Below are 21,071 nucleotides of genomic sequence, written 5' to 3'. Positions count from 1 at the left end.
TGACTTGTGTGTGTGTGTGTATGTATGCATTTTAACTTGTGTGTGTATATAATGTGTGTGTACATACATACAATAATAATTTATTATATATATATATATAGAGCAAAGTTACACATTGGAAATAAACATCTATCTTATTAATGATATTTTATCCTTAAAGTTATACAGGACTAGATTCTGCCATCCTTGCTCCATAAGCAGCCCAGCTGAAATCAAAAGAATTAGTCAATGAAGATGGCTTTATTCCATGTGAGTAAGGGTGTCAGAATGCAGCTTCAAGTAATTTATTTGAGTTTGAGTTCTGTAGATTTTTATATATATCTAGGTATCTGTGATGCTATACAGACAAATAAGTGAGTTTCTCTGCTCCAAGGAGTTTAATAACTAAATTTGATGTGATAGGTCAAGGGATGACATTACAAAGAGGGGTTGGGGAGGCATATGGAAGGAATGCTTCACACGTCTGAAGATTTTTATTAACAAATGTGATTTATTTAACATTTTATGACAAATTTAAATTCAAAACAAAAATACTAAAACGTATAAAATGTTAAAGATCTAGCAACAAAAATATTATTCTGAAAATACCAAAAAAACCCCTCTGCTTTCAGCATTGTTCTTTCAAATACTGTGCTTCTTCACTAGAAACCTGTCACCTGCAAAGCTTCCACATTTTAGGTCCAATTCAATTAAAAATCCATTATCAATATCTTTAAAACATGTGAAAACCTTGAATAGCCATGTAGCCACAGAGCACTCACTGTAAGTACCTAGAAATAAGAACTCCAATTTGTTTGTTATAGTTTAAGGGCTAAATCCTCAGCTGTTGCAAAATGGTGTAACTTCATTGCCCACAGCTCTGTACACAAGCTGATGATCTTGTCCAAGTCCACAGTCACTGCAAATTATTCTGTTACTATATATCCATACAGTGGAATATTATATCTATTAATTGATCTATTATAATTCTTTATTTCAGGGAACACAACTTTTAAAATGTATATTTATACATGATAATATGCTGGTCTCTCTATTTAAGAATATCTTACTCTGAATATTTAAAAGAAAACTAGGAGTCAAATTCTGGCACTATGTGAAAGAAATGGCCTCTAATGTGCAGACACATATGGTGAAGAAATCACACTGTCTCCTGCCTGTAGTCTGGCCAGCAGCATCATGGACCCACATATAAATTATTCCTACTGGGGGTACAGGGTGTTATGTAGAAGGGCCAAAGCTGGGTTAGGGGACATACATGCATGAACATGTGAACTATACTGATCTATAGACCCCACTCTGGCATGTTCCTTTGTGGCTCCTGCTGATGCTGTGATTTAAGGGAGAATGGAAGGAACTGGGTAGCCAATTGTGCCTGATAGTTTTGGATGTGGGTTTCCTTGCAGTCTGCGGAGTGTGGAACCTGCCAGAATTTGGCTCCAAAACTGTATTTGGGACTGGATCTTTCTCCAACTGAAGTCAGTGGCAAAAATTCCACTATTTCAATGGTCTAGAATCAAGACCTTAGTATACATCCCTAATAAGGACAGAGTATTTAGCTTGAACAAACCACTGATGTGACATATGAACTTAGTAGGACTTTTGCAGTGTAGAAGTTGAAAGGATTTTCACCTCCCAACCCTCCAAGAATAATTACCACATTTTCTACTGCGAGCTAGTTTTAAAATGTCAGATTATAGTTGCAATGATTTGACAGTGTCTATTTAATAAACACCTGAAGTAAAACATTAGCTAAGTTCTGGATCCCAAATATAACTCTCAATGACACTTCTTTAGCAAATGCATAGTTATATTTTTAACTGCTAGCATGGTCTCTGTACAAGTGGGTTTGATCAGAGTCTCAGGAAGTAAAAATCCAAAATGGCCAGTGTCACGCAGCTCAAATGCAAATGCATAGGGGATGCCATTTTTATAGGCCCAGTCCATAGAACTACCAGAGCTCACATCTGGGGAAGAAAAAAAGTATCATGTTTTGTTTGTCCTTTTGAAAGAAAAATACTGTTATCATAATATTGTACTTAAGATTCTTAGTGAGTACTTACAACACAGGGCCTTATCCTCCAAGACCTTAAGGCCCTGAGCACCCTCATCTCCCAGAGAAGTTCATAGGCATCTAATATTCATGGAAGGGGCTTATCATCATCTATGATTAGGCCCGCAGTTAACATGAGAAAAATCTAATAATTATCTTTTATGTAAGAAGACTTTCACACAAGGAATATTTTTCTCTCCATTCTCTTTTCTCCTACCTCATTTGCTGAACACCTATAGCAGGGGTGGGCAAACTTTTTGGCCCGAGGGCCACATCGTGGTGCAAAACTGTATGGAGGGCTAGGTAGGGAAGGCTGTGCCTCCCCAAACAGCCTGCCCCCGACCCAGCCAACCCCTCCCCTCAGGTCCTTGTCTGCTGACCACCCCCTCCTCGGACCCTCACCCCTAACCACCACATCTAACCCCCCCCGCTCCTCAACCCTTACTGTCCCACCCCAAACCTCCGCCCCATCCAACCGCCCCTTGTCCCCTGACTGCCCCCCAGGATCCCCTTCCCCTTATGCAACCTCCCCCGTCCCCCTTACCATGTTGCTCAGAGCAGCATGTCTAGCTGCTGCCTGGCCAGAGCCAGACACGCTGCCACACTTCCTTGCATGAGCAGGCAGCCCGGCCGCCCAGAGTGCTGCCTGCGTGGCTGCAGGGGATAGGGAACAGCAGGGGAGGGGCTGGGGACTAGCTTCCCAGGCCAGGAGCTCAGGGGCCAGGCAGGATGGTCCTGCGGGATGTAGTTTGCCACCTCTGCTCTAGATGTTCCTTATCATATATACTTAGATAAAGACTTTTCTTTTATAGCCTATTTTCTTCAACGTGATCCTAACCTTTGAGTCCCAATGCTATACTTGTGACATGGCAAAAGACTGTATGGTTATACCACAAGCTTATCAGCCTGCTGAAGGACTAAGCACAAAGAGAAAGTGAGTTGTGAGGAAAGGTGAAAAATGCTTTACCGAGCATATTTGTATCAATAGCAGAGGAGGTAAAGAAAACTATCTTATTATGTTTATAAAATGCTGTTTTAAACCTGTCCTAACTGAGTAAGTTCAGTCTTCAAATGGTTATAAAATCAAAGGATCCTAGTGAAAAGTTTGTGGTGTTGTAGAAAACTATTGAACTTTTCCCTTACTAACCTCCCAAGAGAGCTCAGCTGACATTGTTAGCTAAAACCCAAGCTTTAAAGATCCTTTGCCCTTGGGGGAAGAATAAGCATTTGACTTTAATCTTTTTTTTTTAAAGATGATTTCCAAAATACAGATGCGCTTGCTATTTCTTATTCTCAATGAGAAATGGCAGTATTCTAAACCCAGCTTTTAATAAGATCACCTCAGTTTCTGAATGAACAGCATGTGCAGTGAAATCTCAATTACAAGAGCAGAGAACGAGAGCATGGAAATGTTTACTATGAATTATTTTTCTCTCAATCTCAAGATTTAACTGTTAAATATCCTGTTTTGAAGTTTTCTATTGATCTTTATGTTAAAATTTACTGCAGCTCACTGGACATGTTCCTTGTGTCTGTCTGTCTTTTCTCTCTAGAAACTGTTGCATTTATCTCTGCCATTGCAGGTGGATTTAATCAGTTACACCTTCCCCACCTGCCACAATTTGATCAAAGTTCACTTTAGACAAGATTTGCTTCCTTTGTTATAGTACAAGCCGCCCCATATACCATATCTAGGTCAAAGTAATAAACCAGTTTGAGAGAAACTTACACAAAGTGCTAGAAGCAGGGCCATATCTGTATCTTATACCATAAGCGGACTGAAGAGCATTAACAGCATTATAAGCTGCAGTTTCCTGTGTATGGGAGGAAAAAATAAATACATTAGACTTCACATTAATTTCTGTAATAGGATTAGAACTTCAACTACAGAACGCTTACTCCTAATGCAATACTAGGTTTGATGATCCTCCTAATGCAATACTAGGTTTTATGGTCCTGTGGAGCCCAGGTTACCATATTTTCAGGAGAGCTGGCAGTTTTTCAAAGAGACAATATTGAAGATGCAACAGCTTGCTATCCCACTGTGAAGGAAATATAATAAGAGGCCAATAGGGCTGCATCAGAAACTTTTCAATGGCCTAACAATCAAAATGGAACCTTGCAAAAAGTGGCCAAGTGGACAAATTGCTAAGGATAAGTACAAAACAATACTCAATAACACATGCAAATCAGAAAGGCTTTGGCACAAGTAAGTTACACCTAGCAAGGGATGCAAAAGGCAGTAAGAAGAGATCCTATAAATAGATTAAGAGCAACAGAAAGATGAAGGAAAGTGTAGGTCCACTGCTTTCCAGGGAAGGAGAGCTAATAATAGACCACACCAAGAAGGCTGAGGTGTTTGAAGCACAATAGGCATTGGTCTTCTATACAAAAATTAAGATGCTTAACAATTAATATAACAACAAGGGGGAAGGAACACAAGCTTAAATAGAGAAAGAACTTGTTAATGAACATTTAGATAAGTTAGATCTATTCAAATTGGCAGGGCCTGCTGATGTTCATCCTAGGGTATTTAAGGAACTAGCTGAAGCAATCTCGGAACTGTTATTTTCAAGAACTTATGGTGGACTCCAAGTCCTAGAGGACTGGAGAAAGGCAAATATACCACCTATCTTTAAAAAGGGGAACAAAGAGGACCCAGGGAATTATAGACCAGTCAGCTTAATTTTGATACCTGGAAAGATACTTGAACAAATTGTTAAACAGTCAATTGATAAGCATCTAGAGGATAATAAGGTGATAAGAAATACCTTACATGGATTTGTCAATATCATGCTAAACCGGTCTCCTTTCCTTCTTTGTTGGGATTACTGGCCTAATGTATGGGGGTGGGGAGCAGTAGATGTGAACATCTTGATTTTAGTAAAGCTTTTGACACAGTCCAATGTGTCATCATAACCAAACTAGGGAATGGTGTCTAGATGAAATTGCTGTAAAGTGGGTACATGATTGGTGGAAAATGTGCACTGAAAGAATAGTTATCAATGGTTCACTGTCAAATGGGGAGGAAGGGTGCCAGGGGTTCTCTCCTGGGTCTGGTGACTACTCAATATTTTCATTAATGACTTGGATGATGAGGGGAGAGTATATGTAACAGAGTGCTGGGCAACAGCAGCTGTACTATAACTCTGATCACTGGATCATCAATTAAATTATCCTGGAGTAAATGGGAGGAGCAAAGCTGTGCCTAATTGATATTGGGGATGGACTATAAAGGGCTATGACCAATTAACCCATGAGCCCAAAAAGTATAAAAGTCACAGGAAAGTTGTGCTGGGGGATGGGGGAGAAGAGATACTGGAAAGCTTTTAGAGTAGCAGCCGTGTTAGTCTGTATTCGCAAAAAGAAAAAGGAGTACTTGTGGCACCTTAGAGACTAACAAATTTATTAGAGCATAAGCTTTCATGAGCTACAGCTCACTTCATCGAATGCATCCGATGAAGTGAGCTGTAGCTCACGAAAGCTTATGCTCTAATAAATTTGTTAGTCTCTAAGGTGCCACAAGTACTCCTTTTTCTTTTTGGAAAGCTTTTGAGAATCAGAGCCAGGAAAGAGCCCCAGGGGGAGTGTCCTTCTGTCTCTCCACTTCTTGGCTGAGTGGAGGATTATATGCTTGTAAATGCTGACCTGTGCAAGATTGTAAGGGTGGCGGGGGGAACACTGTAAATAAATTTGCACAGAAAGTCTCTGAGTAGTCAGTGGCTAGAAAACAGACAGGAGTGGGATGACATGCTGTTACACTGCAGGCTTGTCCAGGATCTGAACTGGTGCAAGGGTTAGATGGCTTAGATAATGTAGGAGACCTGGCAATCATAGGTGCTGGAACTAGGAGTGTGGGGGTGCTACAGTAGCCCCTGACTCAAAGTAGTTTCCATTCTATACATGGTTTACAGTTTGGTTCAATGGCTCACAGGACCCCCCCACTATCAGAGGTGAAAGTAGTCCGGTCCGGTAGTGGCCTATGTGGCTCTAAATGACAATCTTGGACTGTGGAGTATTGTTTGAAGGCCAGAAGATGGGAAGACTTCTTCCAGGCTGTGTTCTCCACTGAGCATGGGCTGTAATTGTTTAATGATTCCCCATATGGGTTCCAGTGTTACAGTTTTTTTGTCCAACAAGTAGGGTTATACAAAATTTGTTTTGGACTGGGCATGGAGCTCAGCCTATATGTGGCTTTTCACTGGAGCAGAAACTATTTTTTTATCCTAGAAGAAATTCTAGTACACTCATTTAGAATCCCTCAGGTGGTCTTTTTTGGTTTACAGTTGCCTCTGTTTGTTTGTAGTGGAAGAACTGTGCTGCAAAAGGTTCCCAGCCTGTGCTCATTTCTCTCCCAGCCCCATAAGGGGGAGAGAGAATGTATAGAGCTAGGAAATGAAGTTAATGCTATAATAAGCTCCTGTGAGAAATTCAACAGGTTTGGAGGTGGGAGTGATCCTGTGTAGACTGGCCATTTCCCAGCTCTGCTCCCGTCCAACCACTTACCTCAAAATACAGAGACCCCCCCCAGCTATATGCTATTCTTTGAGATCTGTGAAAGAGGGTGGGGGTGCTACTTGGGCCTATTTCTCCTCTGATATGTGCTTGCAATCCACTATCTGAAATACACATAGGGGAGTGGGAAAATGCTATGATTTCATATGGGTGACCTACCTCCGAGGAATAATCTTACAACACCACACCAGAATGTATGTCATGGAAGAGAGAAAATATTGATAAGGAAATAGGTTTCAATTTCAAGGTTCCAAGGACCCGTATATCAAATAATGGCAAAAACCAAACCAAAACAAAAAACAAAACAAAAAAAAACCCTGTTGAAAATGTTATGGAGAAATTCTATTGCAATATTATTTTAAAAGTAGGATGATAATATACTGATTCCTGTTCAGATGTGGCAACTGATTGAAGGTCCATGGTAAATGACCATAATATGCTTCCAATATAAGGGAAACAAACACCTGGATGCAGTGAGTGCACAGTTTTCAGGCTACCAGCAATGTGTTCACTCCAGCTGTTTGTGCCACACACAGAGAAGAAAGGGAACAATTTTGAAATGCTTCATATGCTATATAGGTCTGATCCTGAATGGTGCTGAGCAACCAAAATTTCCAGCATCTTTCAAGAGCAGGTCCCGAGAACTTACAATATTAGCAGGTTTCAGGAAAGTAGATTGTGAAAACTGAAACAAAGGATTGTATAGAAAAAATGACTAGTAAATTAAACTTTAAAAAAAAAAAAGCTACAGATTGAAATAAGTGGTGCAGACATTTACCAAATGATAACTGAAGTACAACTTCCTTTTAACGATCTTAACATAACTGGCTTCAACTGAAACTTAATAAGGGAGTTGTCTAAATTAGAGCAGAATATCTATGCACGTTGTTAGCAATATACTGCACTCCAGTTTCAAAGCATCACTGAATAATTTACCACTTTAACTGAAACAGCAGCACACCAGTGTGTAGAGAGCTGGACAGAAGCATCTTTGCTTTCTGCTCAGGAATAATTAAGGACCCTATTTACACTAAATGTTCGTAAACCCTCATGCATGTGGAGGCCCCTGGAACAGCAGTCACTTGCTGGTCAACCTCAATGCATGAAATCCGTCTGGACCAATAAAACTTTTTCAGTTAACCAAGGAGAGAGATAAATGGGACGGAAGCTTCATTATAATTCTGCTTTCTACCTCAGTACAGTTCTTCACAAAAGTTCAAGCGAGCTGAAACCTCACCATATTTGATTATGGTATATATTTTAAATATTGAAAATCAATACATCTTGAAGCTAAACCAGCCATGGCACAAAGCTATAGGTTAAATAATATGAAGCTACATTCACATAATGTGCACAGTCTTTTGGGCTGCCCACACTCATGTCAATGCATTAAGATGGTCAAACTCCTGCCCTAGAGCATAAATACTGATGGGTTTGGAAAATGATGGTTTAAAAAAAATACAAGTTGTATTATAGTGGGAGCCCCATCCATTCTGCATAAATTCCCTTCTCTGTGATAGTACTGCCACACTGATGTCTCAGGCTTCTTGGCAAGGGTTCACTTCTATTCACACACCAGAACCTTAGTAAAACGACCAACAGCTTGACTCTTCCATTTCAGTATGCTTCTCTCCTATGTTTACTGCTTGTGTTGAACTGGCCCATCAATACAAAAGTACTTTTTGTTTGTTTTCCTCTTCCAAAAAAACATTGAAGGAGGTAATGAGATTGAAATGCAAACAGATGTAAAGGCCAGGATGTCAGTGGAACATTAATAAACGCCGTAATTGTCCAGAGATGTTGGCTCCTAATTGGAGGTTATTGCTAAAGGTGTCTTTGGCTGCTTTTCCAGGTATCTGTTCCACTTAACCTGTCCCTGGCTCTTAAAAGGCCTGACCCAAGGTCCAGTGAAGTCAATGGAAAGGCTTCCACTGATCCAATGAACAGACCCATAACTGTCAAACCAACTTCCTCTGATTTAAATGCTACAAATGGGAAGGGTAGAGAGTGGACCAGGGTTCCCCAACACAGAATGGAAGAAGAAGCCAGATGATTAGGACAGGATGCATTAAAGATTTACTGATGGGTGAAAGCCTAGACTTTAAGTTTCTTTTGCAAGAATTAATTTTTTTGACCCACTGTCTGCTTCTGTCTTTGCCTGCTACTTTCTCACTTCATTCCAGAGGTGTCCATCAGGATATTCTGTAATTTTCTTTTTGGCATTGGAAGATCAGTTCTTCCTAATACCATATTTTCTCCTTCTACTGTCGTGCCAGTTCTTGAAGATAGGTTTGCTTTCTCTGTTCTCCAGATGAAATATTAGAGTTTCATGTTCTTGATCTATTGATAGTGACTACTTCACTTGGGTAGAATTCCCTCTAGACCCTAATTTCTCTTCATGGAATCAAAAGATGATGCATTGTAAATTAAATGTTTGGTCATGCTGCAACACCTTATAATCCTCATTTTTAGCTCCACTTCCCAAGCATGACATCAGACACAGGACATTTTCAGGAGTTGGAGCCATTAAGTCTTAACAGATCTTTCCTGATACTATTTCTTTTAATCATCCTAATAGCCCCCCAAAAGAAACGCTGCTGAGCCCCTCAATCCATACTCCAGATCCATGCAATGAGGAGAATTCAGTTTGTACTGTATTATGATGGAGGAGGGGTAAAACCTAACTGAAGCTGGTGAGTATGATAGTGCCCTTCATTCAGGATAAAAATTAGGAGCTGTTAAGCTCCTTTTCAGAGTAAGATAGCTGAAACAATAGGAGCGACAATTCAAAAAATAGACATTGGGAAAGGCTGGTCAGAAGCTGAGCTATGTGGGTGGAGGGGGTTTTCTGGGGTACTAAATGCAAATCCAGCAGGTGGGTATTATTTGGTGGAGGGGATTGTGTCTGTGAACAGAAGCAGACCTCAAGAGAAGCACCAATAATGTGCCCTTGAGAGAAAGTTAAGAGGGAGAGATCTTTGGGCAGAGTGCTGGCTGAAAAGAGGCTTGCTACTATAAGCAGAGAAACTGTCCCCTGTTTAATTTTATACAAAGTCTGGGAAACTGGACTTTGTATAAAAGCTTTATAAATAAACGGGATTTCATCAAAAAAAACCCCCTGACTCCATCATCAATTTTTCCTAAATGAAACAACTCACAAGATCTTAAATACTGGCTGATTGCTGAAATCAAAGGGGGTAACAGTATTATCTCAGGGAGCTGCAATATTAAGGGTCAGAAGCTTTATTTCTGGATGAAATTTAATAGTTGAAAGATTTCTATTTTGTTGAAACTTTAAAATATCAAATCTTTTTTTCTGTCAAGTATTTATACCTCTTCAGTTCTTTCAAACATATAGGGATAGACTTTCAGCTAGGTGCATGGGGATTTAGTAACAGCTTCCATTAATATTTAATAATTTATGATAACACTAATTAAAACTCCACTGATTAGCCTATAAATTACTTTATAGAGATTGATGTAAGAAACTATCTCATTATAAGTGAGTCACCATTAATTCAATTAGAATAAAGGTTACATAACCAGTATAACACTGTAATTAGAGCTGAAATAAATATTGCTAAATATGAAGTATTAGAGAACCCCGTCTGCTCTCTAAACAATAACAGAAAGAGTATATAAGGGTATGTAATCTCCAAGAACTATTGCACTTACCACACAGCTGAAATTTGGAATTGTTGCATACTTGTAGGAGTATGGATACAGCAACATCTGAGCATATGCATGAAAAGACAGATAGGCTTTTATTTGTTTCCGGCGTTTGCGAAGAAAGTGAGCTACAGCCTTTACTTCAGGCTCAGACTCAGGAAAGGGACCACAGTACGTATCATCACATGGGTGAAAGGAAGCCCCCTCATCTACACATTGAAAAAGAAAAATAGCCGTGAATGTTCACAAATGGCATGAAACGGTTCAATTTTGGCTTACCTTGTGCTTATGGAGAAGCCTAAAAAACAGCACACAAATTGTCATCCTACTTCTGAAAACACAGAGAGTCTGCTATCTGAAAAGAATTAATGGAAGCAAACAGCCACGAAATCAGTGGAATAGAATGCTTTTTTATCCAGTAGGCATATATCCTTGCCACAAAGACGATACAGGCCTCCCCCAGGAAACTGGAATTGCAACTGGCACATAGAAATACACTGAACAATTCAGAACTTCCATTCTTCATGGCAAACTGAATTTCACTGTTTCCAGTAGGATTTTAAGGGTCTGATGGGATTATTCTGTTTATTATTGGAGAGATGTTTATTTTCATGATTCATTGACTGCTGTAAGTGGAGATGAAATAACAAGAAATTGCAAACTCTTTGGGACTCTGAAAGGTAGCTATTTCTTTTAGCTGTAATATTTGACAAGACATTGAGACAGGATGCTCCTGAGACTTAGATGACTCGGTGGTCATCTGTTCTGCAGGGAGCAAACCATCTGCCCTCACCATAACCACTGCATACCCATGTTTGCCTAAGTATAGCTATCTTTTCTAGTCCATGATCTTAGAGCTATATTCATTTCTGAATCTGCAGCGGGGGCTGGTCGTTTTCATCATCCCTTCAGTAAGTGCCATCACATTTTAGGTATCAAGCTGAGTAGCTATTCCTATTATATTACATATTAAGGATTCCTGCAAAGCCCCGGTTTCCTTCCACTTAAAGTGAAAGACACTTACTATACAAAAGAAATTTATGAAAAAAGTGTTTAAGACCCTGGCAGTAGCAAGGAATATGATAGTCATAGTGTTATTGCTCTGCAGCTCTCTGTTAAAATGTGTAGTTGTCATGTGAAAACAGACTTCATTTACCTCCAGCTAAGCCCAGAACCTGAGCTGAGGCTAAGAAGTTCTCAGTACAGCTTGGGAGGGTGGGTACAGAGGTGACTTTCACACTTTCTGATCCTACAGCCTCCTTGGTCCCTGGCATAAATTGGAACAGCCTGAAGGCTGGTCTATATAATCCTAAGGGGCTGTTCCAGAAGTCTGAAATCACTAGCATAAGGGATCCATGGACGTGGCCCTCTTTCCTAGCCTTGTCCCCCTACAATCAGTGGCTGGTGTAGGTGCCACTGGCAGCTCATTGCCACCCTGGACATTCTAGTATGTTGGAGAAAATCCTCAAATGTCTAGCCTGGTGGGTTAGTTTTAGGCATAATCTGTGTCCCAGTTTTAAAAAAACCCCAAACCTTTGTGAAACTACTGAGATTGTTTGTTTGGTATTTTTATTTAAAACAATCTCTCTGTAAAACCACTCAAATTTTTTGCACAACTTTTGCCAAAATAGGCAATGGTAAAAAACTGTTCTTATTCAGAGTTCTTTACTGTAGGAAACTTGTTTTGAAGAACAGATCTACTTTTAAGATAATGCATTTTTAGGTTTCTCTCTTTAATCTACATTTCAATAGTGGTGTGACATGACTATGCCTTCATTGCCAGACAGAAATCTTGTCCATAATGAATGAAAACAAGGTGTAACCCCTGCTTCCAGATGAACCCATATCTATACAATAAATTAGTTTTAGTAATGCCTACATGCTGACTGAACAACCCTGAAGAAGGCTCCTCCCTCATGTAGACCAGTGCAGAAAACAGGATGAAGAGCAGGCTCTAGTTTCTCTCTCTGTATAAGAATAGATTTTTCTAAACTCTCTTATTATAATGAAGTTGTCCTGTAAATGAATGACTTCAGATAATACAATGAGCTCACTACAAGTTTCCACACTGGAAGTTCTTCAAAGTTACAGACAGAATGGGGATGTGGGTGGGGTGGGAAAGAAATACAGTAAACATCAACTACTATCAAGAGTCAAAGCTACAGTCACAAGGAAAAAATAGAAATACAGTGAATGCCAACCAGCTGCCTGATTTTTGAATCCTGCAGTGTTTTACCGAGACAGCCAAATCCTCCAGAACATGCTGCAGATGTGCAAGGCTCAAAATAAACTGGAAACGCTGCGTTCACACTGTGTGGAAGTGTTGAAATGAATACAGCTAATTTTCGTACAGAAACACTGAGGTGGGATTAAGGATGAGATAAGGAACAGCATAAGCCCCAAACTTGCTTGCACTTCCTATTTCTGCCAGTATGAAGTAATCTTCTCCACAGCCCAGCTATGTGGCAGGCTTTAGGTGGAAATTCTGCCCCCAACTCCCAGCTCCTTATGCTAAGTGTCAGTGAAGCTCTTTAAATTGTGTTTAGTTTATGAGATGAGGATTTGTCCCCAGGTATTTGCCTACTGGTTTTTTAAAATATTATTTGTACTATAAATAGTGCCTAATGGATCTGCATGAGGATCAGGAGACCATTCTATTGGGTGTTATATACACACACATAATAAGACTCCCTGTCCTAAAGAGCTTGCAATCTGTACACTCTATACTTTAAAACTGCTGCCGCTTCTAGTGCTGCTTTTGGTTACCCACCCCATAATTTAACTTAAAGAAATAATTGTGTTTCCCATGAGCCACAAGCTGCAAAATGAAATTTACTAAAATCACTGATAAATTTCCTTTTTCAGTCTTCACAGAATACAAAGCAACAGAGTAAAATATAGCATCAAAGACCTACACTAGAAGAGAAGGGAAAAGAAGGTGGCACAGCAGTGTCACCTAATTCTAAGAAGAAACTCATGGTACCAAGCCAGCCACTTGGGTGTCAGACTGGGGCAGGCACTACACAAAAATAGGATTTGTGCTCACAAGGTACCTGCCCAGAGGCACCTATATGAATTTCAAACCCTGCCTGCAAACTGTAAGCACAACTGACCCAATTAAAAGGTTTTAGAATCTACCTTATGAGAATTCACAGCGCAGAACTTTAAACAGATCAGGACAATGTAAGCATGGAAATATGATAATCCTCCATCTCCACTTCAGTCAGTGTAGTGAGACGACTGAGCATGTGACTTGGAGTAAGGAACTTCGAAGTTCTAATCTTGTCTCTTTCATGGACTGATTTGTTTATCCTTGGGCAAAATACTGAACTTCTAATCAGTCTCAGTTTTTGTTTCTGAAAAAATATTTTCTTCAAAGGGATGTTCTGAAGATCAGTAAATTGCTATTTGTATAGAAGTCCCTTTAAGGATGGACTGGGGTCTCATGGGGCGCAGTCTGTGTTTTTGGTGGAGTGAGGAGCAGGACTGAATGAACATGGGGAATGAATTCTGACTTCTTAAACTATAAGCCCATCACGGCAGGGATATGTTGGTTTTGTTCTGTACAGGGCAAAGGACATTGCAGGAACTAAATAAATAATAGTCATAATACACAAAGCAGTCCAGATAGCATTGTTATAGGACAACAAATTCATTCTGCATAGAAAAGAAAGATTTCACTCATCTGAAAAGACAAATGTCTTCCAGAATCCAGAACCCAGGAACAGGTATTTGTATTTCAATGCAAGGGGGGGAAGGAGCAAGGGAGTTAAGGGAAACTGAGAGAGATCAATTGGGAACTGAAAAAATGTGTGTGGTATTAATAATGTGATAAGATACAATAAAATATTCCTCCAAGGACATGACAAGAGAACTGCCCACTCCAATGTGAAAGCAATAGTTTCTTTTGTGCACATACATTTGTTTTTCAAAATATCTGTGGTTGGTGGTCATAAATTTAAGCAAAGAATGATGCAACAGCATAGGCTGTATTTTTGGATTAGTTCGGCTTTGCATCTATACCCTAAAGTTGCCCTAAATCTGGGGGTCAGTTCTGGGAATCTCTCTCCCCTACATGAGGAATTCTCAGGTTGCGATGACCTGTTGTAGCTGCTCCTATATCAACCCCCTTCCTGCAGGCAGTGGAGTAAGTGGTCCACTTAGGGGTGATGTACACTAGAACATTAGATTAACCCAGCTACATCACTCAGGGGTGTGAAAAATCCACACCCCTGATGGACATAGTTAAGATGACCTAAGTCTCCGTGTAGACAGTGCTAGGTTGATGGAAGAATTCTTCCATTGACCAAGTTACTGCCTCTTTGGGAGGTGTATTACCTACACCAATGGAGGAACCCTTCCTGTCACCATAAGTAGTGTCTCCAATGAAATGCTACAGTGGCACAGCTGCAATGCTATAACTGTGCTGGTGAAGTGTTTCAAGTGTAGACAAGCTATTAGTGATCACAAGGTGGCAGAAAAGCCCTTTTGGACCACAGGTAGCTATTTACAGCTTGTCTACACAAGGACACTCAGGGAAATTAAACCACATTAAACCCCTGTGTGGATGCCCTTACTAAGAATTAAAGTGTCCTTAATTAAGTTTACCTTAATTCACTTCCAAAATGGAGTAAGCTAAACCAAATTAAGGCCACTTTAATTTTGAATAAGAACATCCAAATCAGGGTTTAATGCTGTTTAACTAATCTACTTGAAATTCACACATTTAGTTAATTTGGATTAATTTTCCTGAATGTCTCTATGTAAACGAGTCTTAGAGTAGCTTTAACGTTGGTCTACATTGCTCTAGGGAAGAGCACAGATTTGTCCAAAATCAAGCGAGCGCAAAGATGGCCTTTGTCTCGTCCCTCCTGAGCACTGTCGAGTGCCCCTTTGTCACAGCTCAGGACATAGGCCCATGTGTTTAGGCTCTAGCACAGGAAGAAAGTGGGAAGTAATGCACTGGAATTGGGTTGGAGGGAGTGAGATGGTAAAAGAAGAAATATTAACAAGATAAGTAGGATGGGAGAAGAGGAATGGAAGCAACAGTATACAATTTAAACAAGTAGATTTAAGGGCTCATAATATATGCAAAAGATGGTGTCAAAAACTGTAAGTGTATTTTACTGGATTTTCCAATGTTTCTGTTCTGTCCTTCCTGACTTGCCATCACTATGATAATACTGCTTGCCCAGTTTACTTTTCTACATAAAATTTGCAAAATTATGTATAGATAAAAACAACAAATCACTAGAGGGCAGACTGTGGAGCCCTTCCTCCTAGCAGTGTCTGAGCATTTCCTCATGCAACTAGTTTCACTGAAGTAATTAAACTATTTTTATTATTTGTATTACAGTAGCATTTACAGACTCCAAGATGGATCAGACCCCCAGATTTAGGGCATTCTTTCAAAAAAGAATTAGATAAATTCATGGAGGATAGGTCCATCAATGGCTATTAGCCAGGAATGGTGTCCCTAGCCTCTGTTTGCAAAAGCTGGGAATGGGCAACAGGGGGTGGATCACTTGATGATTACCTGTTCTGTTCATTCCCTCTGGGGCACCTGGCATTGGCTGCTTTGGAAGACAGGATACTGGGCTAGATGGACCTTTGGTCTGACCCAATATGGCCATTCTTAAGTTCTTATGTTGTGCTAAGCACTGTATAAATACATAATGAGAAACAATCCCTGCTCTTAAGAATTTACAGTCTAAATAGGCAATTCAGAGGGAGGGGAAACATAGGTGAAGAGACTTGCCCAATGCCACACATTGGACAAGAATAGAATTTTAGTCTTCTAGGCCCCAGTCTAACGTCCTACCTACTGCACCACTACTTGAATGTATATATGCCCACATACACGTGTAAAGATTATAAACTGCCATTCCAGTTCAAGGGATCCATTTCTAATAATCTGCTATAATTCATTATTTTGAACTTTATCTATATTTATGCAAATTTAGGTCAGTTTCTATTATAAATATTTATATAATAGAGTTTAAAATAATCTCAATACAATTAAAAGTAGCTCTTCATTTCTTTTATAAACCTCCACTAATAGCCCCCTTGAAATACTAAATGGCACTTTGTGTCACCAAATCCAGCAAAACATCTGAAGTCTCTTAGCCAAAACATTTTAGAAACATAAATAAAAAAAGTTAGGAATTAAAAACCAACAACAAACAAATAGATTAATTAACACCCTGAGCCACATTTACCATTGTACACCAGCTCATTCCAGCACCACAAAGACAGCTGTAAAACTGGCTGAATTAGCTTCTTAAGCTGGGTTTACAGCTGCTTTGCATCACTGGAATAGTGCAAAGCAGTTAGTGCATACTCCTAACATTAAAACTTCTTTCTCCGCTTTTACCAAATTTCCCAGAAAAACTCTACCTTGGGGTGAGACGTGGCACCTGATATTTCAGAAAACTTGGTTTCTTTTTTGAGAAATTAGGAGGAACATTCACAATCAAGCCTACAATATAATGCAGGTGTGACCAAACTTACTGATCCTCCGAGCCACAAACGACAATCTTCAGAAGTTCAAGAGTGGGGGCATGCCTGCTGGGGCTCAGGGCTTCAGCCCCACAGGAGGCACCTGCCAGGGCTTGGGGTTTCCGCCCCACTACTGCTGGGGCCCCGAGCCCTGGCGGGCATGCCCTGTGGGGCTGAAGCCCCAAGACTCCCCTCCCAGCCGTTTGCTGCTGCCTCTCCCCACAGCGTTAAAGCAGTGGCCCCTCCCTGCAGCTCCCAGGTGTTAGCTCTGGGTGGAGAGGAAGCGGCAAACAGCTGGGAGCTGCAGGGAGGAGCTGCTGAGGGTATGGGGGGTAGGTATGACTTAAGGTGTTGGGGCGGGAGCAACCTTTAAATTATGCTCTCTCACTCTCAGCAGGCACCAGTCATCTCTGGCCGAAGACCCTAACCCCATCACCCTGCTGCAGGGCAGAAGCCTTGAGCTCTCCTGGCCAGTCTGGTACATGGAGAATGGGGGTGGCAGGGGTGCTCCGTGAACTGCACTTTAACTGTAAAAGAGCCGCATGTGGCTCACAAGTCGTGGTTTAGCCCATGAGATACTAGCTTCAATCTTAACTATGGAGAGGCTACAGCTGCTATAGAATGTTCTAATCTTTTCAGTGCTCTGGACAGTTAAATGCAGGATGACATTGGTATCCACATTCAGCTTCTTTCCAGACTTACCACACCATTTCACTTTCCAGTTACGATTAGCATCTACACCATGGCAATGAAACTGTGAGTTCTTTGACCTTGTTTTTCTCCAAAATCGATCCTAGTTATAATTTTTAAAATAATGAAAATAATTGAATACATGTTGATAAAACAACTATGTACATATAACAAATCATCTATGTTGAAGATGCTCAATGCAATATTTTAACTTTCTTACAAGTCAATTATATCCTTAGGTCACATATAATAAAGTGATGGATCAGATCATTACGGCATTCAAATGAGACTTCTATCTATAATCATTCCATCTTTTCGATCTTAATATGTTTTCAGAAACATTAGCCAAACTACTTACATTGGTCCAGCTAAAATGGTATCCATCCACATTAAATACTGGCATGATGTAGAAATACAGCTGATTTAGCATCCTTCTCATGGCAGGATCACTCCGATATGTCTGAAGAGCCTAAAGGAGGAAGTAAAATAAAAGTAGTTTCTATAATAAAAGGGTTTGAAAAGTAAGTATTGTGATTAGCTAAGCCAGTCACATGACTGTAGGCAGTTAGTAGTACTGGAGGGTTTACTTCTGTAACAGGAGCTTGGCCTTATTGCATTACTGCTATTCCAACAACTGTGCTTGAATGCAGTATTGTCTGTCCATAAATAAGACTAATAGCAACACAGTAATGAGAATATATTCAGAAAAGATTTTCAAAATGAGACCATCCTATTGTTAGTTAGTTTCAAACAGACAGGAGAATACTGGAACTACTTGCTCTAAACAGAAACAAGTGCATTGAGCATTAGTGAGATGATTGGGCAAAGGAGCTAAAAGTCAATGGGCCAGTTCCTCAGTTGGCATGAATCAGTTTAGCTCACACTAAGTCAATGGAGCTATACTGATTTGCACCAGCACCTAATATTGGTGAGGTCATGATATGTGAAAAGGTATCAAAAGGCAAACGATAAAGGTCACATCGTATGTGAGGTAAAGATCTCTTAAATTCAAAATCATCAACCCAAATTACTTCTCCACTTACAATTGGGCAAACCCTGTACCCTGCACCAAGTCTGTGTACCATAGGTTGGACCAGTAATTGAAGGTGGAGGAAGTAATTCTTCCCCTCTGCCGGATTCAGGAATGCAGTAGCCATGCATGTGCTGCACTCCTCATCAGAGTTCTGGTTTGTCTATGTATTTGCAATTCCACCAGCCCCACAGACTCTCCTCCATTGTATGCAGAGGCGTGCAATCCTTGTGTATCTACCACCATCACTGGGCATTAACTCCAGTGTTCAGGCTTCAGTGCAGTAAAGTGCTTAATCCTGTGCTTAACTTTGAGGGAAGAAAGTGTAACACATTGAACGTAGGCTACATAGGCATGCTCCCAGCTTCTGACCACCCTGTGCAATGTACCCACAACAGTTGCATTCTACTGAAGGTCCTCAAGGCTCACACAGGAGTTGTGGTGAGAGGAGCAGGATTTACTTAAAACCGATGAGAGCTAAAATTATTGTTACTCACAAATGCTAGGGCTACAGTATCAGGTCAGGGAATTTAATACCTATGCAGCTTGGTCCTGCAGATGCTCCGAGTGTGAAGCTTCCATTGAAGTCAAAGGATGTTATTCTGTGTGACGTAACTACAAGAATGCTCTCATAAATTCGCAGCAAGGGATATTTAGGTTAGATATTAGGAAAAGCTTTCTAACTGTAAGGATAAGTAAGCATTGCGACAGATTACCAGAAAAGGTTGTGGAATCCCTGTCACTGGAGGTTTTTCAGAACAAGTTTGTCAAATGCCTGTCATGGATAGTCTATGTATGCTTAATCCTGCTGCAGAATGGGGAGGGGGATGGACTAGATGATCTTTGGAGGTCCTATCCAGCCCCTTCATTTCTATGGTTCTATAATTGGACTTGTCTGGAGACAGAGGTACTGGACACAACTCTTCCTCTATAGCAACCATGTTATTGTTTCTATGAACCATTTTTCTATACTAACTTTGTTAATATTAGAAAGCCACTTCAAGGCTACCCATCAAAATGGTTACAAATCTTTGTATTAGTGACACTTGCTCTGTGGACTAGCAAATGATAATTTTGTCAGAATGGAAGGCTATGCATACTCCTGCAGTGATGGTTTAGAAAACCAAGACCCTGATCCTTTAGACTCAAGCACTTGCGTATTTATGCAAATTGAAGTAAATGGGGCTACTCATACATATAAAGATATGCAGGTGCTTAAGTCTTTGTAGGATAAGGGAAATTATAGATACTGTAAAAGTTCTGTATTGCAATGAAACAAACTCAAAATGTGGGTTAGAGCAACTGAGCATCTTTTCGAGGCTTTTTAGTAAGGAGAGAGGATTTAGTTGGGGAAAGGAGAGACTTTTTTGCCATCTTATGTTTTCTTCTCATTACCAAATGCTACCAAATATAGTGGAGATCCTGTCCCTATAATGAGGATTTCCATGTCAAAGATATTGAGTTTGAAGTAGCCTCTAGTTTTTGTTTTCTGTATAGTGCTCTTAGGTTTCAGATCATGTACTGTAACTGTGCTCTTTCATAGGATCTGTTTTTTACCTGCAGTGTTGTGATGTATATTGTATTACCAGATTGATGTAATATGATACATACTTCTTAAAAATCACACTAAAATGCTTTTGGATGTCAAAATCTTCCTTAGTAGGGCACCCAAATAATATTTATAAAATATAAATACAGTACATAATAAAATTGTGATGAAAACTCAGAGAAAAAATTAAAAAGTAAACTGAAAAGGGTCATATGCTTTAAATTATATGAATAGTTGTAAAAGGGTGTCCTGCCCCCTTTGCAGGACCAGGAAGCCAGGGAGTAGCCAGTCCTGTTTAATTAGCTCCACCCTGCCACACCTGGGTTAGGTACAGGAATTAAAAAGGGGGGAAGCCAAGCAGTTAGGGGCTGAAACTGGATCTGGAATGTACGCCCAGCAGTGGCAGTCATAAGAACATAAGAATGGCCATACTGGATCAGACCAAAAATCCATCTAGCCCAGTATCCTGTCTAGTGGCCAATGCCAGGTGCTTCAGAGTGAATGAACAGAACAGGTAATCATCAAGTGATCCATTCCCTATCGCACATTCCCAGCTTCTGGCAAACAGAGGCTAGGGACACCATCGCTGCCTATCCTGGCTCATAGCCATTGATGGATCTAACCTCTATGAATTTCTCTAGTTCATTTTTTGGACTCAGTTATCCGGCCTTAGGGCAATAAAAAAGACTGTCTCCATATGTACAAATAATTGAATCAACAAAATTATATTTCCAATAAGAGTTAGGGCTGCCAAGCGATTAATAAAATAAATTGCAATTAATCACGTGATTAATTGCACTGTTAATGATAGAATACAATTTATTTCAATATTTTTTGATATTTTCTACATTTTCAAATATGTTGATTTAAATTACAACACAGAATACGAAGTGTACAGTGCTCACTATATATTTATTTTTATTACAAATATTTGCAATCTAAAAACAACAAAAGAAATAGTATTTTTCAATTAACCTAATACAAGTACTGTAGTGCAATCTCGTGATCATGAAAATTGAACTTACAAATGTAGAATTATGTACGCATGTATGCATTCAAAAATAAAACAA

At 39.9% G+C, this 21,071-nt stretch overlaps 1 protein-coding gene across 1 annotated transcript in view; it reads right to left on the bottom strand.

The window, feature by feature from the left end:
* Positions 1-603: 603 nt before the first annotated feature.
* The window catches only part of CPA6 (carboxypeptidase A6), a 109,181-nt gene continuing 88,713 nt past the window's right edge, over positions 604-21,071 (bottom strand). The window contains exons 7-11 of the mRNA XM_038391412.2: positions 17,781-17,891; positions 17,435-17,525; positions 10,241-10,443; positions 3,780-3,864; positions 604-1,964 (exon numbers count right to left, since the gene is read on the bottom strand). Coding sequence (XP_038247340.1) covers positions 1,777-1,964; positions 3,780-3,864; positions 10,241-10,443; positions 17,435-17,525; positions 17,781-17,891 — 678 coding nt within the window. The 3' untranslated portion in view covers positions 604-1,776. The remainder of the gene's footprint in view (positions 1,965-3,779; positions 3,865-10,240; positions 10,444-17,434; positions 17,526-17,780; positions 17,892-21,071) is intronic.

This window comes from Dermochelys coriacea, chromosome 2 (assembly GCF_009764565.3).
Source record: "Dermochelys coriacea isolate rDerCor1 chromosome 2, rDerCor1.pri.v4, whole genome shotgun sequence".
Lineage (NCBI taxonomy): Eukaryota > Metazoa > Chordata > Testudines > Dermochelyidae > Dermochelys > Dermochelys coriacea.
Note: the sequence above shows the minus strand (reverse complement) of the source record. Positions and strands in the feature narration are given on the sequence as shown.